The 20,423-nt window shown below is 41.7% G+C and overlaps 1 protein-coding gene across 1 annotated transcript in view; it reads left to right on the top strand.

Moving 5' to 3' along the window:
• The first annotated feature begins 1,025 nt into the window (after nt 1–1,025).
• Nucleotides 1,026–20,423, top strand: part of LOC126189901 (probable small nuclear ribonucleoprotein Sm D2) — a 46,975-nt gene continuing 27,577 nt past the window's right edge. Inside the window, exon 1 of the mRNA XM_049930978.1 lies at nt 1,026–1,181. Coding sequence (XP_049786935.1) covers nt 1,177–1,181 — 5 coding nt within the window. The 5' untranslated portion in view covers nt 1,026–1,176. The remainder of the gene's footprint in view (nt 1,182–20,423) is intronic.

The following is a 20,423-nucleotide window of genomic DNA, read 5'->3' as shown; positions in this document are numbered from 1 at the left end:
GGCTATCTGTGAGACTTTTAATACAATTTGGCAAATGATTAAAGAGTTTTGTGGCAGCATAATTCTCCCCTTTCTGTGTCAAAGTGAATTTTAACCCAGAATAGTGAATATCATCCTTTCTACTAGTGTTGTAGCTATGCACTTCTCTGTTATTTTTGAATTGGGATGCTTTATTAATGACAAATTTCATAAGTGAATATAAGTATTACGAAAATACTGTCAATGTTCTGAGTTCCTTAGATAAATGTCTGCAAGGTGATCTTGGGTGGGCTCCAGCTATTGTTTTGCTTGCACGCTTTTGTGCAATGAATACCTTTTCTCTTAATGATGAATTACCCCAAAATTTCTGTTCAGATGTCGTTTAGCGCTCACATATTTGAGCAGTTTTGCTCAAACCTCCAACTTTCGTATTTGCCCAAGTTTCTGGACCGCAGGCCAAGTTGCGTCAGCGCAGATAGTATGTGAGCAGACATTTCGGCATACAGGCGTGTGGTCGTAACTGAATATCTTGCTGACGTGTGACGATCTCGTAATTCTAACATTCATGTATCAGTATATGCTTTTAACAGTCGTAGCTAACAATGAAATAAGATTTAAAATGAGTGTTGTATGTCTTAAGTACCATACTGTATGTGGAAATATTTTATATAGACTGTCTCAGCGAGGAAGAAAACTGCTACTAGCCTCAATAATTTAATAATAGAAAAATAAATTAATGGTTCAAAAATGAGTGGTTCTAGTTTTAGTTTTTCCTTATTCTTGAAACTGCTGTGTTGGTGTTGAGCCACCATGGATATAATAATTAAAAAAAATAGGTAGCTAGTTGTGAACCATTCTATGACTTGGATTTTCCACATTCTAGAAGTCTATTTTCCTAGCTGGCATATCTTAAACAGTTTATATTAAACCATGAATTACTAACGATCATATCCCTGTGCAGCGTTTCTTCCCATAAATAATCTATGATCAATGTCTCTGCCACAGTTGCAGGACGTGCATTACATTACATTCTTCATACATCTTTGAGTTGTAATCAATATAATTAAAAGAGTGTATATCGAATATCGATTCTGGTTTCGAGGTATTGCGGTAGAGTGGCGTTGTTTTTGGATTGTGAGGAAGCGGTAGTTCTCTTCTTTTAGTATTGCAACGGAAGTGCTATAGTAATCATAAGAAATGTCGTAAGTATGTTTTGTCTTATCCTTTGTAAAATTGCATGTAGGAAGAGGGTTTTATTGTTATGGTTTTTGTTTCTTTCTCGGACCATGTTACCCGGTTGATGTATTGAATTTGTTTGCGATTGTGTATATGTTATTGAAAATATTGTGTCTGAAAGAGAAATTCTTACAAAAATAAAATGTATTATTTTGTCGTTTTGCGTATTTGTTACAAATAAACGAACTTGGATCTCACGTTGCCCAGAAAGTTTCTGTGCGTTCGTAAATAAGCGATCACCATACTTGGCTTAGTCACATGTTTAGTATGGGCTAAAGTTATTTATTGAATCCCTCCCTGCCGAGTATAACATTTCGTTAAGCAATTAACATGATATTTGTTGTAGTATATAACTTGATGATGTAATTTATAACTTAATGATGACTTGTATTCTGGCGTGTTACAGATTTATTGTTGTTTACAGTAGGTATGAGCTTAGCTCTGACCTGTTATTGCTTCTGAAATGAGCTATTGCAACCTAAACTCCAAATGTTCCGTTATTAAAAAAACACATTAGCACGTAGCACATTCATCCGTTTGCGCCTTAGTAAGGTAGTGGCACCAATTTCCTTTTTTCGTAATTGATTTACTCTGCATAACTAGCATCAGATATTGATCTTTATTGGCATTCACATTCGTTAACTTCGCCAACACAACCAAATTATCATTTTTAAACCTATCCTACACCTCAGGCAAAGCTACAGGTCAGTCTTTCAACATAACCAAAATTTCAAGGCAGTATTCAGTACTAATCATTTTTAGGCTCTCTCCGCCGAAGGCTAATTCAAAACAGTTGGTTTTGAGCAGATGTTTGTAAGTACCCCTACATCAGCTATCATTCGAAGTGTGAATGTTGTCCATGTATTGGAAATGACTGTGTACTTGGAAGAAAAAAAAAAAGTTAATGAGAATCTGGTTTAACGAAAGGTTGGAGTGGTGTGTGGAAAAGCAGAAAACCCCCAAATGCTGTACGAATATGAACCATCACTTATGATACAGATCTCTTGTTACTTTGTGTCTTTAAATTATGGGCTAGGGCGAATAGGATGATTAGATCATCCTAGTTTTGTTACAGGTGCTGTGATGTTATTTGCCTTGTGCTCGAAGTAGATAGCCCCTGGTATGTTTTTGTGAACGGCGTATCATTACAGCATGTTTTAACTCTTCTGAATTTGCCTTTGTTAATATTTTTGGTCCATCAAATCTATGACAGGTTTAAGTGAAAATGTGATGTTAACCTTGTAAAAGTGAGCAATATCATCTCTCATCTTTTCTCCAGAAAAAAAAATCAAATTTAGAGGGGTCCTTCTGTAAAACAATGTAGCACCATGAATAGTGAATCACAATGTATCAGTATTTACACACGTTTGTGTTTGATTAATGGTAGCGTGGTTTATGTAGTTCTCCTGATCGTCAGCATATCAATAACAGATGTTGAGAACTACCTTACCTGGGATTGAATACATATTTGTGGGTTTTAAAAGTTGGCAGTATGAAGGCCTGTGATCATTGTAACTCAATAGAGGAAATACGGCTGCTATCCCCAATACTCCTTAAACTCGTAATATGTACATATAAGCTAGTTACTGCCAAGAACATGGCAGCATCAGAGTGTACATTGTTACAGATATTATCAATTTTTGTCTTATTCCAGTTGCCTAGTAGGGGTGAGGAAAAATGTCCCTTTACAGGTTGCTCATGTTCCCAATGTGACATATGCCAGGGTTGCAGCATAATGGTTTCATATTCTTCTCTACAGACAGCTTATCTTAATTAACCCAACAGTATCTTGCGAGAACTGTGCCTAGGGAGAATTCCCAGTTAAGCTCACTAAGGGTGTTTTCTCTCTCTCTCTCTCTCTCTCTCTCTCTCTCTCTCTCTCTCTCTCTCTCTCTCTCTCTCTCCATATGGACTATGGACAGTAATGTCTCATTCCCCCTCCCCATGAACTAACAACTTTACCAAGGTGAGGTGGATTGTGTACCTCAATAATGATGGTGACAATACTTTGGTGCAACTGCAGTTTAGGGGAAACTGCGGAGAGGCCAGACTAACCCATTGTTTCTGGAGAGGGCAGCATCCTTTTCATAAGTTCCAGGGGCAACAGCGTGGATAATTGACTTACCTTGTTTTGCTGTGCTGTTACTGGGAATGGCTGAAAGGAAGGTGAAACTCTAGCCATTATCATCCTTCCCCCCTCAAAGGACATACAGCTCTACTGTTTGGCATAATGATAATGGCGTCTTCTTGGGTAAAATAGTCCCACATTTGGATCTATGGGTGGGGATGCTGAGGATGTCATGAGGGAAAACGAAAGTGACAGTCTACAGGTTGGTGTATGGAATGGTACATCCCTTAATCGGTTAGAGAATTTAAAACAGAAATAAAAAGGTTGAAGTTGCAGTGGAAACTAGCAAAGAGCAATCTCAGGAAGGTCTTCTTGACAGATCAGTATAGGGTTATCAACAGAAAATCAAAGGAGGATAATGCTGTAGTAGTTGTAATAGTGAATAAGAAAATAGGAATGTGGGTAAGATACTGTGTACAGTGCAGTGAGATCATTTTCATAGCAGACACGAAGGCAATGCCCTCCGCAGTAGCGTGATTTTATCCCAAATCATACAGATCATGTCAACTTGTGGTCAGGGATTTCTCTGAAAAAATGTATACTACACTGCTACATCATAAGTGTTAACAAATAATGTATTTTCCTTTTATCTTAATTTCTGTAAATGGTAAGGCCGTTTGAAAAGCTTATATTTTGTAAATAACTCTCAAAACAGCAAAGAGCATAATAATATTACTAATAAACCTAAAGTACTGGGAACATGGTAGATGTTTTGCATTAAATCTCCCTCTCGGTGTGTTGATTGAAGTACACACGCCAATGGGGTTCCTTTATCTTACAAATCTAGAGACGGAAATACAAAATTTAGTTAATTTTTCAACTTACTTTTTTTTTCGTTATTTGGAAAGTCGCATCACACACTCTTTTGTCATGTTACCAGATACTACTGATCTAATTATAAACAGTATATTCTTCGTTCCCGCTATCTGTATCATGTAAATATTTATTATTAAAACTGTGAAAAAATTGCATTTTTAAAGATTTTTATGAATTATTTACTTCGAAACCCCATCCTAAAACTTTTGAGAATTACAGAAAATATTGTTTGGTTAATATGTTGGTAGTCAGAGCAAACACAGACGGCAATATTTTTCTGTGTAAAGTGTTAAAAAAAAATTCCGCCTTCTGCATATTTCACAGCACTGATTTTCTGGTGTAAAATATGCATGTTGGCGACACTGTTTTCAATGCTATTCTGTTTATAACAAATGAGTGAGAACTTCCATGTAAACCACTCTGCATAGGGTTTTGTGTCCGGTTTGAACTTTTTATTGGATACAATGCCAGTAAGAAAATAAAGCAGTGAAAGAGTGAGGTGTGGACTATGAAAAAAGACACAAGGTGGTGGTGTTTAGGCTAAGAAAAGTGAAAAAGACTTAAGAGCTGTTGGAAATCTCTCAGGGGTGTTGCAGAAATATCTTGGTCCCCAAGTAATGGTATTAGCATCACATCCATTATGCAGGAATTGCTACACCCACTACAACAAGAAATTGTGACAACCCACCAGAACACTCCCTCACCTGAACGTGAAACTGAAGAAGACAGTGCCGATGTTTATATTTCTGGGTGTGAAGTTGTTGATGCATTGAATGTTAGCATTTCTGCGGTTGCCTCCACTATATCCCCCCCCCCCCCCCCCCACAAATGGCTAGGAAAGGTAAGAAGCACTAGAAGAAAACATGTAAAAAGAAAAGTGGAAGAAATTGAAACAAGTTTTACACAAGCAAAATCTTCAAAATTTTGTGAAGTGTATAATGTTGATGCAGTTGGTGCAGAACCTGAAGATAGTGAAATGTGCATGAAATATGATGTGTGGTTTCAAAATCTAACTTCTGCTCTCAGCAGCCACCTATACTGTGAAGGTACAATTACTGACACTGATCCCAGGTAGCTACTCTAAGCAGCAGATAAAAAAATACATACCCACTTCCTCACAGTATTTGATTTGAAAAGCTTGTCAAATAAAGAATGTGGGCATCTGTTGCAAGATGATAAGCGTACTGTTGCTCTGGAATATTACCTAAGTGATGACAAAGATTGCAGCACATAAAGTCCTAACCAGGCTGATGTTCTGTTAGTGAAAGTGATGAACAAGTTTAAAAGGTAAAAGATATATGATAAGATCAATAAGAGAAACGTATCTCCTAATAAAAAAGGAGAACTTGAATTTAAAAATTGGGTTCACAAAATGATACTCCTTATGCCAGCAAGTGAAGGAAATACACACATGTATTTACTGCACTAACTTGAAACTTATTTGTTTTGCCAAAAGTAGTACACAGAGATGGACTGGAGGCTTTTGTGTACATGTCAAGAGTCACAAGATAAATGTTGGTTGCAACAGTGTGCAATGTGCCCTGGTGCTGAAGTGGACTGTTGAAGCATTACACCTTCAGGATACTGACAATGACATAACTTATGCACTGTTGGAGGGAGGAGAGTTGGTGAAGCAGACAGTAGAGCCAGAGAAGTTTGTTACAGAGATTAGGCATTAAGTCATGAAAGGAATAGTTCCCCATCGTATACAGAAGATTCATAGGCAGGCCACAGCTAGATGCCATGCATTTCCTAAACGTGTGTATCTGACAGATGATGCAATATCTCATTTTAAAAACCTCTTTCAGCTTTGAGCTTGGTCAACACTGTAGTACAGGAATTATGACAAAAAACTGATATTTTCAGCAACAGGTCTTGGAAAAAGTGAATTGTGACGGGTTAAGGAGATCTATGTAAACATCTTGCAACAGGATTTAATCTCCAGCACGAAGCTGTTGATGCTTCTGAATTTGTACACACCTTATCAACGTTAGTAACAAACATAAAACTCTCAATTCTAAGTAAGTATATTAAGGGAATTCCATTTGAAAAAGAGACAAGTGGTCTGCTATGAAGCCTGTGGTAGGAATTCAATCAAGTCACAACTGGGTTGCATCCCGTAGTTGCACATAGATTGCAAGAACGGTTCTCCATAGAGTGCAGTCTATTACTTTGTGTGAAATGCTGAGACCACAGTATATATTAGAAGACTTTATAATGAGCCGCTTCATTTCGTATGTGTATGACATTCAGTGGTAGATGGGACAGAGCTGCAAGATAAAACACCCCAAGTCCTGCTAATACTTCCAAATGGCCATCATCAAAAGATCAGTGTGCAATTCCCGTTTCCCAGTATTGCTCTTGTTGGATCGTCCTTGTCTGCATGCAAATTCAGCTCGGTTATAAAAGTTCAGTGAGAAGCAGATGAAAAAACAAATGATCTCTCTCTCTCTTTTTTTTTTTTAAAAAAAAGTGCAGTGTGTTGACGGTTACATCATAGGTAATTTTAATTCATGGAAAGTCATGAAGTGAAATCATGACAGAAGACAATAATTTGTAAATAATATCATAAAAAGAGAGATGTATATAAATATTCTATATCTCATTTTTGTTATAAAATGCTTACGAACAAAATTTTGAATTGTTTTCCCAATCACTTGTAATGTTGTAAAGCATTTATTTTGATTCAGAAATACTAGTTATGCATGACATTTACTTAAAATCCATGGTCAGTTTGTGTCCATAATTTTTTTGAGCTTGAGAGTAGAGCTAGGTCTACCTAAAAATTTCTCACATTTTGTAGAGGCAAGTATTGCACACTGTGATAGTACATTCCCCTAGTACGATGATCAACTGATGTACTGTGAAATTTTTAAAACATTCAGGTTGGGGGTTTTGGAGAAAATAATTTCTAAATAACCAAAAAATTTCAGATTCTTTCATCTTTATGTACAAATATTTTGACAGTTAAAGAATTTCATGCATTAATGTCATATCTGACAGTTAGCAATCCTTCCACTTTATCATATCTCAAGGCGGTTTACATCCGGTGACTATTCATATTTTCAAAACATAATTTTTAAAAAAAGCTAAGAAGTGTGTATGTATTAATCATGTCTCATAGTATTGGGAACAAATTTATTTATTGAAAATAAATTCTGATCTTTATCACTTGAAAATAAATTCAGATCTTTATCACTTTGGTTTCTTTATTAAAACTTTTCGATTTTCCCTTTCGTTACAACATTGTCACAAATACTCTCATTTATAGAGGTCTTTAGTGTTTTAGCGAATCATCAGAAACTCAAAGTATTGTAGTTTTAGAGAGAGATTATGTGGCACTGCAACATTATTATTATTATTATTTCCGGCAAACTTTGGAATAGTGATGTGACACAGTCACTCTTGACCTGTATCATTTGAGATGAAATTGCCCTGTAGTACAAGTATATATGTTGGCATGCTCAACAAATTGAGAGATTTTACTGTTCCATGAGATAAAGGATGTTGTTCAGATGGTTAAGGGAGACAAGAGTTTGTGGCTGGACTGGACTGTGACTGGAATTCAGTAGTAAGAAAAGGAAGTGGTGGTTTTTTAGTAAGAAAATGTGGATGGGAGGAAAGGAATGAAGAGGAACCCACCTGATAGAATTTTGCACAGAGCGTAATTTAATCATCGCCAATACTCGGTTTGAGAATCATGGAGTGATTCCATGTGAAAGCTGCCAAGAAAAAGAAAACCTTAATGGTCTACAATTTTGTAATTTATAGGCGTTTTATTCTACCTGTCAAAATATGATATCCAAAATTAGATTGTTTGGGCTTACCATTTTTAAGTGATTAATTTTTAAAGTTTCCAAAATTTTGCAGTTTTGCTGCATTTTTAAATCTTAAAATGGCCGTATTCAATCAAACCTGACATCTATACTGTTGTATTCAGTTTATAATCTTTGAGAATGTGTGCTAGTTGACGAAATTCATAAATATGCTAAATTTCCTTCAACTAAACTTTTTTTAATTCTGAAAATTTCAAAACAGACATAAAAAAAGATTTTACTTATGCAAGCTTTCAGAGCCAGTTGCTCTTTCTTCCAGTAGAAGGGTTGAAGGTGAAGGGAAAGAAACTGGAGAGGTTTAGGAAACGCAGTAGAGTTCGGAAAAGTCACGCAGAACCAAAGTTCAGGGGAGTCTTACAGACAGGATGAGAAGGAAAGACTGATTGTTGGTGATTGCTCCGGATGAGGTTTGAAAACCTGAGAGCTTACAGGTGGAAGACAGGGTAATATGCAAGACAGAGATTACTGCTAAAACATAGTGCATGAGTTACTAGGAGTGAAAAGCTAAGTACGTCGTATGTTGTACCAGATGTGGGAGGGGGACAGTGAAATACAGACAAGTCAGGAAATGAAAGATGTAGAAAACTAAAGGGAGTGAAGAAAGGAGTAGTTACTGTGAGGAAATGTTGAGGTGGAAGAAATTAATGTAAATTAGAGGCAGGTGGGTGGTAAAAACCAAGGACATGTTTTAGCGCTAGTTCACCTGTGGAGTTCTGAGAAATTGGTGTCTGGGGAAGAATCTAGATAGCGCGTGTGGTGAAACAGACACCGAGGTCACGGCTGTCATGTTGTAGAGCATGTTCTGTAACAGGAATTGTGTGATGCCGGTATACTCCCTCTGCCCATGCCCATTCATCCTAACTCATAACTTGGTAGTAGTCATGCCGATGTAAAATGCTGAACATTGTATACATAACAGCTAGTACATGTTGTGACATTTCACAGGTGGCTCTCCCTTTGACAATATGTTTTGCCAGTTACAGGACTGATATAGGTAGTCAGGAGTATGAGGGTGCATGGGGCAAGTTTTGTAGTGGGGATGGTCACAGGAGTAGGAGCCATAGGCTAGGGAGTTGGGTGCAGAAGTAGTACAGGGTCTGAAAGGGATACTGTGAAGATTGGGAGGGTGACGAAAAGCTATTCTAGGTGTGGTGGGCAGACTCTCAGAGTGGATCTCATTTCAGGGCATGATTTTAAGAAGTCATAGCCTTGTTGGAAGTAGCTCATTAATACATTCAAGACATGGCTAATACTAAGTGACAAAGTGTGGTTTTTTTTTTTTTTTTTTTTTTTTTTTTTTTTTTTTTTTTTTTTTTATCAGCAGTGTCAGGATTGGATATGATGACCCAGAAAATCTGCCACGGAGTGAGGCTTGTGGGGTAATTATGTCTAGTGAATGCTGAGGTGAGAATAGTGGGGTATGGCTGTGAAGAGTATGCATCCGAACAAATATGTTTGCCTCAAATACCAAGATAGGGAACATTTGACATGGATAGGATGGCAACTGTCAAAATGTAATTACTGTTGCTTGTCAGTAGGTTTAATGTAAACAGAAGTGCGTGGCCAGACTTCAGTGAGCAAGAGATCAACATCAAGGAAAGTGGCATGAGATTCAGAATAGGACCACGTGAAACTTAGTTGGGAGAAGATATAGATTCTAGGAATTTTAACAAGTCAGCCTCACCCTGAGTCCATCTGTTTGTATGTTAGTCCCCTTAAAGGTGAAGTAGCTGTTTGAAAGTATAGAGACAATTAAGGTGAGCAGGGAGGATGTCATAAGTTTGGAATCAGGTGGGTGCTGACTGAGGAAATGTTCAGCAGCAGCAGACAGACAGACAGACAGACCATGTACAGGGGGGATGTTAGTATAGAAGTCGGTGGCACCACTGGTGACAACCCAGGTATCTGGTGGGGAAGGATTTCAGACGATCTAGGAAATGGTTGTTGTATTTAATATAAATGGGATGTCTTTGTATCATGGGTTGCTGGTGCAGATCAACTAAGGCAGATACATGTTCTTGGGTACTTTGAAGTGAGCATTATATGATTTTATAGCCTTATTTGGTTTTTGTCATTTAAAGTTTGCATTACAACTTAGTATACATCCTTGAAACCCCTCCCCTCCCCCCCCCCCCCCCCACCCAAAGAAAGAAGTTACTGTTTTAAAAGTTTCAAAATTTAAAAAGAAGCAGGGTTATGAAATTGTAAGAAACTTAATAAAATAGTATAAATTCCAGGTCTGTAAGTGAAATAATTTTCGAGATGGTGGTCTTCAGGCTTCAAAACAATAAAAAATGCACAGTTTTGTAAGTTTTAAAAATTAATAAGTGGGTCATTCCGTGGTTGCATGCATCACATTGTGACAACAAATACCCTGTGAAAAAATCATCATGGGTGGCACCACTTATGCACTAAAACTTTTCATTTGTCACACTGTAGTAGTATGCATTGTAAGTGATGCAATATGTTTGAACCATTGAAGATAAATACAGTTAACATAAACAAGCAGAAATTTTTGTTGCCTGTGTTGTGACAGGTGGGAACACTTCTTTTCCAGGTAAGTTGAGATTTTATTAAAACTCATTTATCTTGTCCTGTCAATTTCGGGGAAACATTGTTATATTGTAAATTAAATATTCACTAATAAGACAACAGAATAGAAATTTCTCACGAACATGTACGTCGCATTTATTTTTTGTTTGAAAATGTTGTTTCTGTGATGTGTGTGACTGTTGTTTGTGTGACACACAAGACGTAATACATTAGTATGGAATAGGAGAAATGAAAGGGAGTTTACCGTTGAAATGAAGGTGAAAACAATTTTATAATTAAACATACGCAACGCAAAAGTTTTCAGTCATTTAAAAGGAGGGCTACTAAATCTTGTGTCCTCAGTGGGAATACTGTTTCTTTTCCTATATTTTCCACCATAAACCGTGCATTAGCATGGTACCTACATACACGTGTATTATGGAGGATAAAAGAAATGGGAATAATAGGTGAAGTTGAAACAGATTTTTTAATAAAACAGTCTGTACATCTCTTCACAATCTGGTCATAGGCTTCAGTTACAGTCATCATTTTGTGTATTTCTGCACCCTCCCAGTTTGGGAATTCTTTATGGTAACTTTTTCATTTTTACCTGGTTGTGTCCTGCCAGTGCCATCATGATGATAAAACTGTCACACATTAGCTTTTGTTGATTCATTCAGACTTTTGCCTCCAAGCTACAGTCAGCTTTCATGCAAGTTCTGGTAACTCGTCAACAAACAATTTTGCTACCATTGTTTTACCTCTCCTTGGGCTATTTGACAAACCTCTCTCTTACTTTAGCAACTGCTTTCCAGTGACCTGCTACTGCTATGAGAGCCCTTTTGTGGAGATGTTTTGTCTTGCCTAATAATTTTAGCTTATCTTATCCTGTGCTGCTCACACTTGAATTTTAAATCCTTTCTATCAGTTTGAAGTGCTTGCTTTTCTTTCATTCTACTTAATTTAAATCTTTTGTTCACATTCAATCTCATGCGTGCTTTCCTGGATCCTGTTTAAGTTTTTCCCTAATCACACATGATCTCTCAACAGATGACATTCTTAAACCGAGAAATCGTTTAGACACCTAGAAAGCAAATAAGGACAGAAATGTGAACATAATGCAGTAAAGTATTGTCACACAGGCAATGCAATTTGAGGCACAAAATTCATACTATATAGAGCAGTTGTTATCTACAATATAAATAAAATACGATTTTGTGTTGTATGCGTGACAAAGGATTGTAAAGAGTACACAGAGAAAAACTGCTGTAATTTGCTACAAAATTTCACTCGAAATGCTGCAGCATCTGAACTGTTAATGTGGAAAATGGCAGGTGATCATGGCAGTCAATGTACAAGCTGTAATTTACATTTTCCAAGCAGTTGTACTATTATGAAATTGAACTGTGTTTAGAAATAAAATAATAAAGTATTTTTTTTTTAAAAAAAAGGTTATTTAATTTTGAGAAGGTATCTTCTGTTGTAGAAAAGTTATTATTACAACTCCTTTGAACTCTTTTAGTTGTTTGATTTGGTGGGTCCTGTGGAATGACAGAAGTCAAAAATGAAAAGTCCAAACAAATTTTATTTTGCAATTTATCATGCAAACTACTGCTATAAATGTACAAAAGAATATCAAAAACTGAGATGTCAAGAACCAGACCAGTGGTTGATTTCACACGTATGGACCCCGTGAAGGAAAGTTGTATGCATGGAATTGAATGTGTGAATACTGGGAGGATTCAAAATGCTTAAGTAACACTAAGATTTTGAAACCAGATTTGCAACTAATGTTAATGATTGATGAGACAAAAGTTTTATTAATAAACATTTTTGTTACAACCGCTTTCTTTCTTATAGAATATCAGGATGTTGCCTGCAGTTAAACAAAATGAGGAATTACGGCTGAAAGCTATACCATCTTAATGAATAAAATAGGCAGCTCACGTTGCCAACAGTCTGTAATAAATAAGTTTTACCAGTGTGTTGCCGGCCGGAGTGGCCGTGCAGTTCTAGGCGCTACAGTTTGGAGACAAGCGACCGCTACAGTAGCAGGTTCGAATCCTGCCTCTGGCATGGATGTGTGTGATGTCCTTAGGTTGGTTAGGTTTAATTAATTCTAAGTTCTAGGCGACTGATGACCTCAGAAGTTAAGTCGCATAGTGCTCAGAGCCATTTGAACCATTTTGAACCAGTGTGTTACAGAAGGTATCATTGGTAGACCTAACATTAAAAACAGTCTGGAAATGACAGTCATAAACATTTTGCCAACTGCCTAGCAGAAGCATGTCCAGCAGTAAATGCCTGTGACATGACATGTCATATACACTAAACTGTCCAGACAGAACTGCTCCCCAGGTGAAGTGAACAAACTGCATGACCTCTGTACATTGATTGTAGAATCATAATTGTTGCAAGTAAAGACAAAATCTGAAATATAGAAATGACTTGTGAAAAGTTACTTAAAAAATTTCAAAATTTAGAATCAACATTTACAAAAGAATAATGCATAGCTGCAAAAGAACAGATGAGTGCTTATACAAAACTGTTGTAAAGTAGTTGTGTGGAATGTAATAATTATTGTGACCTCGCAGAACACTTGTAGCCTGTGAATAAAATTATTACATAAGATGTAATGTCATTGGACGTGTAATAGAGATAAAATAACAAAAGTGGATGGTTTGTCGTATATTGTTAACATTAAATGTGTGATAATACAACATTGGTGGTTTCATTAACATTAGTGTCAATCAGCTGTGGCACTCAGCATGTTGATTGAACTGATAAGACAGTTCAAGATGCAGATGTGGATTCAGATTCTAATTTTTGTGGTGATGAACTGTTGATTAAAACTAAAGAAGCTGTAAAAAGTTAGGACATAAGGAGAGGGAGCTGGGTAAATTGAAGGATCCAGAAGTTGAGTTTCAGGGGAGGTTAATGATTCAAAGACCCTTCCCACTGCACTACAGTTCCTTGACGTCTCGCATACTGAAGACGGTCAGTCCTTCGCCACAGTAAATCAGTTTATTATTGAGAAAGGTGTTGATGCAGTTGCTGGCCCTGTGAAATCCTGCTCTTGTGTATTGAACGGCACTTTGCTTTTGGAGACCACTTGTGATTCTCAAGCACAGCAAGTGCTTGTTGCCTCGCTTCTCCTTGGTTACCCTGTTCGTGTCGAGGCCCATAGAACTTTGAATTCTTCCCGTGGTGTAATTTACACCAGGCTGTTAGACGGTCTAATCAAGGCCGAAATCCTATCTTACCTCTGATCAGGGTGTCATTGTTGTCCATCATGTAATGGAAAAGGTTGATTCCTCCTTAGTGCCCACCCGCACTCTTTCTCACCTTTGATAGAGTGGTGCTTCCGTTCAAGTGCAAAGCAGGCTATGAAATTACCACATTCCGGCCCTTCATTCCAAATATGATGCTCTGCTACCAGTGTCATTGTTTCAACCATACTAAAATGTCTTGTCGACACTCCGCCAAATGTATCACCTGTGATAGGGATGCACACGAGGGTGATTTCCCACCTCCTTCTCCCCACTGTATCAACTGCAATGGCGCCCATGCCGCCTCCTCTTGGGATTGTCCCTTGTATCTTGATGAGCGGACTGTTCAAGAGATCCAGGTAAAGGAAAAGGTGCCTTACCCAGTCACTCACAAATTATGGGCTAGTCGCAAACCCTGCATTCTCCTGGTACCTATAGTTCTGTTCTTGTTACCCCTTGCTCCATTAAGGATATGGCCATGCAGCCATACGACCTAAAATACAGCTCTGAGGTTGTGAAATCACCCAGTCTTAAGGTAGCATCACCATTCCCCCATACAACTCTCGCCTCAAAGGGCGCAGCCACCAGCTACACAACCGGTTGGCTGGAAAGGACAGAAAGAGTACTCCCGCAAAGACTTCCTCCATCCCTCCAGCCAAACATCACCCGAGTCTTCCTCTAACCGGAAGGGCTTGAAGAAGTCCACCCAAGGCAAATGATCTTCTTCTTCACCAACTTGAGGATCCTCTTCAGCGGTGTCGCTACGTGGTATGCTAGCCCAGCCGGCCTTTGTATTGCCAACCAACTTCTGCCTTAACTCTGGAGCACCCACTTTCCTTTCAGACTCCTTGCACACCATATTCCCATATGGATCTATCCTTTTGCACTGCCCATTTTGCCCATCGTCTTGGGTGGTCCGTTCTTTCTGACACTTACTCGAGCGGCCGTTTCCTGTGTGCTGTCTGTTTGTTGACTCCTACCCCATCTGCGTGCACGCCCAAAAGGCAGCTTACTAAGGCTGACTGGCAGCTTTACTCCTCCCTGGCGACCTCTGAAGAACATGATTTCCCCAGTTGTGATGTTCAGGTGGACTATTTCACAAACATTATCCTTACTGCTGCAGAATGTTCCATTCCTCGCATTTCCTTTTTACTATGTTGTGTCCCTGTCCCTTGGTGGACTGCTCACATGTTGCTATCCAATTCGCGCACTGAGTCGTGCTCTCCGCGTTTTTAACAGACATCCTACAGTGGCAAAGTGTTGTTGTGTTCAGCAGGATAGCAAACAAGCTAGCTGAATTTCATTCGCTAGTTCTTTTAACAGTTCCACACCTTCCTCTGTTGTGTGGGCCAACCTTGGACGGCTCTCTGGGACCAAGATCTATTCCCTATTTCAGGCCTCACAGTAGCAAACGATGTTATCGTGGACCCTATTGCTATCTCCCACACCGTGGGCCACCATTTTGCAGAAGTTTCGAGCTCTTCCCACTATCACCCTGCCTTTGTCCATCGGAAATGAGTGGAGGCGGCTTAGGCGATACCCTTCTCTTCTCGGAATCGTGATTGCTACAATGCCGCATTTACTATGGGGGAGCTCGTTCACGCTCTCAGTTCATCCCGATTCTCTGCCCTAGGGCTAGACGCCATCCACATTCAGATGTTGCAGCGCCTTTCTCTTGCGGGCAAGTACTTTCTGCTTAACACGTACAACCACATCAGAGCAGAGGGCACATTTCCCGGACGCTGGCGTAAAGCCACCGTCATACCCATACCCAAGCTCGGTAAAGACAAAAACATTCCTTCTAGCTACCCACCCTGTTGCTCCTGCATCACCTACCTTAGGAGCAAACCCCCTCCCCCCCACCCATTGGGGACATTCGTCCCCACTTCTAAGCCAGAGAAGCGTCCAACTTCTTCGGCTCCTCTCGCTCGCTACGGGTCCCTTGGGTCCCTCCATTCCCAGATTTCCATAAGTTGGAAGGATGACTCCCGGCAGTGGCATAAGTGCCCACAAGCAGCTTGTCGTAGGGCTTAACGATCCTCCTCCGTCCCGGAGACTGAATCGGCGAAGCCCTCCCAGTTAGTGAAACCCAAGGAGCAGCGAGAAAAGTCCAAGAAGAAGACCTCTAAGACCAAGGAACGTGCCGTGGCACCCATCCTACCACAACCTACAAGCTCTGCGTCTGAGGACGAGGTAGAGATTCTGGTGTCCGCTGAGGACCTAGATCTCGCCGGACCCTCAGACACAATGAGTATCACTCACACAGGTACTCAATCATGACAGCAGGTGACCCAGCAGCGTAATCTGCCACCTCAGTCTCTTCACGCCTTTCTTGGCCATGGACAATGTCATCCTCCAGCAGAACTGCAGCGGTTTTTTCCACTATCTTGCTGAGCTCTGACAACTTCTCAGCCTTCACCCTTTCCTCTGCATTGCTCTTCAGGAAACTTGGATTCCTGCGGCGTGAACCCGCATCCTCCGTGGCTATTGGGATTATTGTAAGAACCGGGCAGCTTATTAGAGGGTATCTGGTGGCGTCTGCATCTACATCATTCACTCTCTTTACAGCGAGTGTGTCTCTCTACAAACACCTTTAGAGGCTGTGGCTGTTCGGGTGTGGACGCCTCAGGCTGTTACTGTCTGCGGAGTCTAAATCTTCCACCGGATGGTGATGTCCCACAGCATGTCCTGGCTGCGCTAATAGCCCAATTGCTGCCACCTTTTCTGTTACTGGATGACTTCAATGCTCATAACCCTCTGTGGAGTGGATCAGTGGCAACAGGCCGAGGCAGCATCATTGAGCAAGTGTTGGCACAGCTCAACCTCTCTCTTTTAAATAATGGTGCGTTCACACATTTCAGTGTGGCGCATGGCACGTACTCGGCCATCAACCTTTCGATCTACAGCCCCAGCCTATTACCGTATGTCCACAGCCTATTACCGTATGTCCAATGGAGTGTGCATGACAACTTGTGCGGTAGTGACCACTTTCTGATCTTACTGTCACTGTCACTGCCACAGCGTCACTCTTCTGGGTGCCCCTGCAGATGGGCTATGAATAAGGCTGACTGGGACTTGTTCACCACCATTGCCACTATTGAGCCTACTCCCAATGACACCATTGATGCCGTGGTTCACTCAGTCACCACTGGCATCATTATTGCCGCAGAATCTTCCATTCCCTGTTCTTCTGGGGCCCCTCGGTGGAGGACTGTGTCTTGGTGGTCACCCAAGATTGCTGAGGCGATTAAAGATCACAGGCGGGCCCTCCAGCGCAGCGTCACAAGCAGCATCCCTCATTGGAACACCTCATCACCTTTAAACGGCTCCATGTGCGAGCCCGCCACCTCATTCGCAGACGCAAACAGGAGTGCTGGGAAAGGTATGTCTCCACCATTGGCCTCCATACCTCTCCATCGCAGGTTTGGGCCAAGATTAGGCGACTCTACTGCTATCGGACCCCCATCAGCATACCTGTGCTTTCACTGAATGGAGCAGTATTTACTGACTCCGACAGAATTGCAAACCACTTAGCGGAGCATTTTTCTCAGAGTTCCGCTTCTGCGAAATACCTGCTGGCCTTCCACTACCTCAAAGAGCGGTTGGAATATTGGAGCCTTTTGTTTCACAAGTGCCACCCTGACTCGTACAATGCTCCGTTCAGTGAGTGGTAATTCCAAAGTGCCGTAGCTGCTTGCCCTATTATGGCTCCCGGGTCAGATCACATCCACTGTCAGGTGCTCAGACACCTCTCGGTGGACTGCCAGTGACGCCTCCTAGACCTTTCCAACCGTATCGCAGTGGCGGGAAAGCATTGTAATCCCTGGCAAGAACCCACTGGAGGTGGACAGTTACCGCCCCATTAGCCTCACCAATATTCTTTGCAAGTTGCTCGAAAGCATGGTGAGCCTGAGGTTGAGTTGGCTGCTCGAGTCTCGGTGCCTTCTGGCTCTGTCTCAGGGTGGGTTCCGTAAGGGCCGATCTGCCACCGATAATCTGGTGAGCCTGGAATCTGCCATCCGTGCGGCCTTTGCCTGCCATCAGCATCTGGTTACCATCTTTTTTGACATGAGGAAGGCATATGTTACAACATGGCGACATCACATCCTCACCACGCTTCATGGGTGGGGTCTTCGGGGCCCGCTCCAGATTTTCATACAAAATTTTCTGTCGCTTTGTTCCTTCCACATGTAAGTTGCGGTCTCCCATAGTTCCTCCAGTGTTAAGGAGAATGTGGTCCCGCAAGGATCCATCTTGAGTGTCTGCCTCTTTTTAGTTGCAGTTAATGGGCTCGCTGCGGTGGTCAGAACGTCTGTCTCAGCTTCCTTGATGCGTACTATAGCTCCACCGGCATTGCAGCTGCTGAACGGCAGTTGTAGAGCTCTATCTGTCAGGCGCAGTCTTGGGCTGTAGTGCATGGCTTCCAGTTTTCGTCTGCCAAGACCTGCATTATGCATTTCTGCTGGCGTCGCATTGTTCACCGTGAGCCAAGGCTTAATCTTGACGGCGAACCTCTTTCAGTGGTGGAGACATATCGGTTTTTGGGATTGGTTTTTGATACCCAGTTGACTTGGCTCCCTCATATTTGGCAGCTTAAACAAATGTGTTAGCGGCATCGAAACACTCTTTGTTGCTTGAGTCGCACCAGCTGGGGTTTTGATCAGTCTACCCTTTTACAGCTGTACCAGGACTTAATCCAGTCTCTTCTAAATTATGGTAGCCTGGCTTACAGTTCAGCATCCCCTTCTGCGTTTTAGTTGCTTGACCCCACCCTTCACAGTGGAATCCAAACCACCACTGGAGCTTTCCGCACAAGCCCTGTCTCTAGCGTACTTGTGGAGGCTGGTGTCCCTCCATTGCGTATCCGGCCCCAATGATTACTGGCTGCTTATGCTGCCCATGTTTGTAGCTTGCCCAGGCATCCCAATTACTGTATACTGTTCCTCAACTCGGTCGTCCATCTGGCAGAGCGACGGCCCCGATCAGGGCATACGATCTCAGTTTGTGTCCGGGCTCTTCTCTCTGGGCTTGAGTTTTTCCCTCTTCGACCTGTTTTCTGGGCCCATATATGTCTACCCCATGGTGTGCGTCCCACCCATACCTTAGGCTCGTTTTGGCACAGGGCTCGAAGGACTGAGCCTCTCCTGAGGCCCTCTGCCGCTGCTTTCTTTCAATCCTTGCCGCGTTTCAAGGCTCTGACGTTGTCTGTACTGATGGTTCGATGGTCGGTTCGATGGTTGCTGGTCATGTCGGTTATGCTCGTACTCTAGGGGATCATTATGAACAACACTCATTGCTGGCTGGCTCCAGTGTATTTGCTGCCGAGCTGGTCACCATCTCTCGTGCCCCAGAGTATATCCGCTACTGCTTAGGTGAGTCCTTAGTTATCTGTAGTGACTCCCTGAGCGGTTTACGAGCTATTGACCAGTGTTTCCCTTGCTCTTGTCTGGTGATGGCTAACCAGGAGTCTCTCCATACTCTTGCCCGTTGTGGCCGCTCTGTGGTCTTTGTGTGGAACCCGGGTCATGTCGGCATCCCGGGAAATGATCGTGTTGACACGCTGGCCAAACAGTGCACCAGCCTTGGAGATTGGCCTTTCGGAGAGTGACCTCATGTCAGTTTTGCAGTAGAAGGTACTTTGCACCTGGGGTGAAGAATGGTGCACTCTGCCTTCACCCAACAAACTTCGGGCCATCAAGGAGACTACTGGTGTGTGGCACTCCTCCTTACGAGCCTCCCGCAAGGACTCAGATGTTCTCTGCCAACTCCGCATTGGCCACACCTGGCTGATGCACAATCATCTCTTGCACCGTGAGGACCCACCTCTCTGCCACTGTGGATCAGTGTTGACAGTGGTCCGCATCTTGTTGGCCTGTCTGTTTTTAACTGCACTCGGGCAGACGTTTGCACTGCCTGATACACTCCCTGCACTTTTATCATATGATGCTGCAATGGCAGACCTAGTTTTGAGTTTTATTCATGCGGGGGGCTTTTATCGCGTGTGTCCTATTTTGTTTTGAGCGTGGCCTTTGGCCAACAGTTTTAGATCATGGTTTTCAGTGTGTTTCTTGGTGGTTGGCTTTTCCCTTCTTTTTCCCCATGGTCGGCCCACCACTGTAAACCTCTGTGCTTTTATTTCCTTGTTTTCTGGTATTTGTCTGTGTCTTTCTTGTTCTGTGTCATCCCTTGTTACCTCTTGTTTTTATGCCTGGTAAGTATTTATGGTCATGGAACAAGGGACCGATGACCATTGTAGTCTGGTTCCTTCGACCCCCACAATCCAATCCAATCCTGTTGCCCTTCCGTTCATTGAAACTACGAAATTCCTGGGGCTTGTGCTCAATAGGAAGCTCTTGGTCTTCCCATGTATCTTACCTGGCAGCCCGCTGTACGGCGTTCCTCGATGTCCTCAGTGGTACCTCCTGGGGTGCCGATCGAACCACCCTCCTCCGTTTGTACTGGTCCCTTGTCCATTCGAAACTCGACTATGGGTGCTTTGTTTATGCGTCTGCACGGCCATCCCTCTTACGCCATCACAAACCTATCCACATTGTGGCATCCGTTTGGCCATGCACGTCTTTTACACTAGCCTGGTTGAGAATCTGTATGCTGAAGCTGCTGAACTAC

This window comes from Schistocerca cancellata, chromosome 1, assembly GCF_023864275.1.
Source record: "Schistocerca cancellata isolate TAMUIC-IGC-003103 chromosome 1, iqSchCanc2.1, whole genome shotgun sequence".
Classification (NCBI taxonomy): Eukaryota; Metazoa; Arthropoda; class Insecta; order Orthoptera; family Acrididae; genus Schistocerca; species Schistocerca cancellata.
The sequence above is the reverse complement of the archived record's forward strand: the minus strand, read 5'-3'. Positions and strand labels throughout refer to the sequence as shown.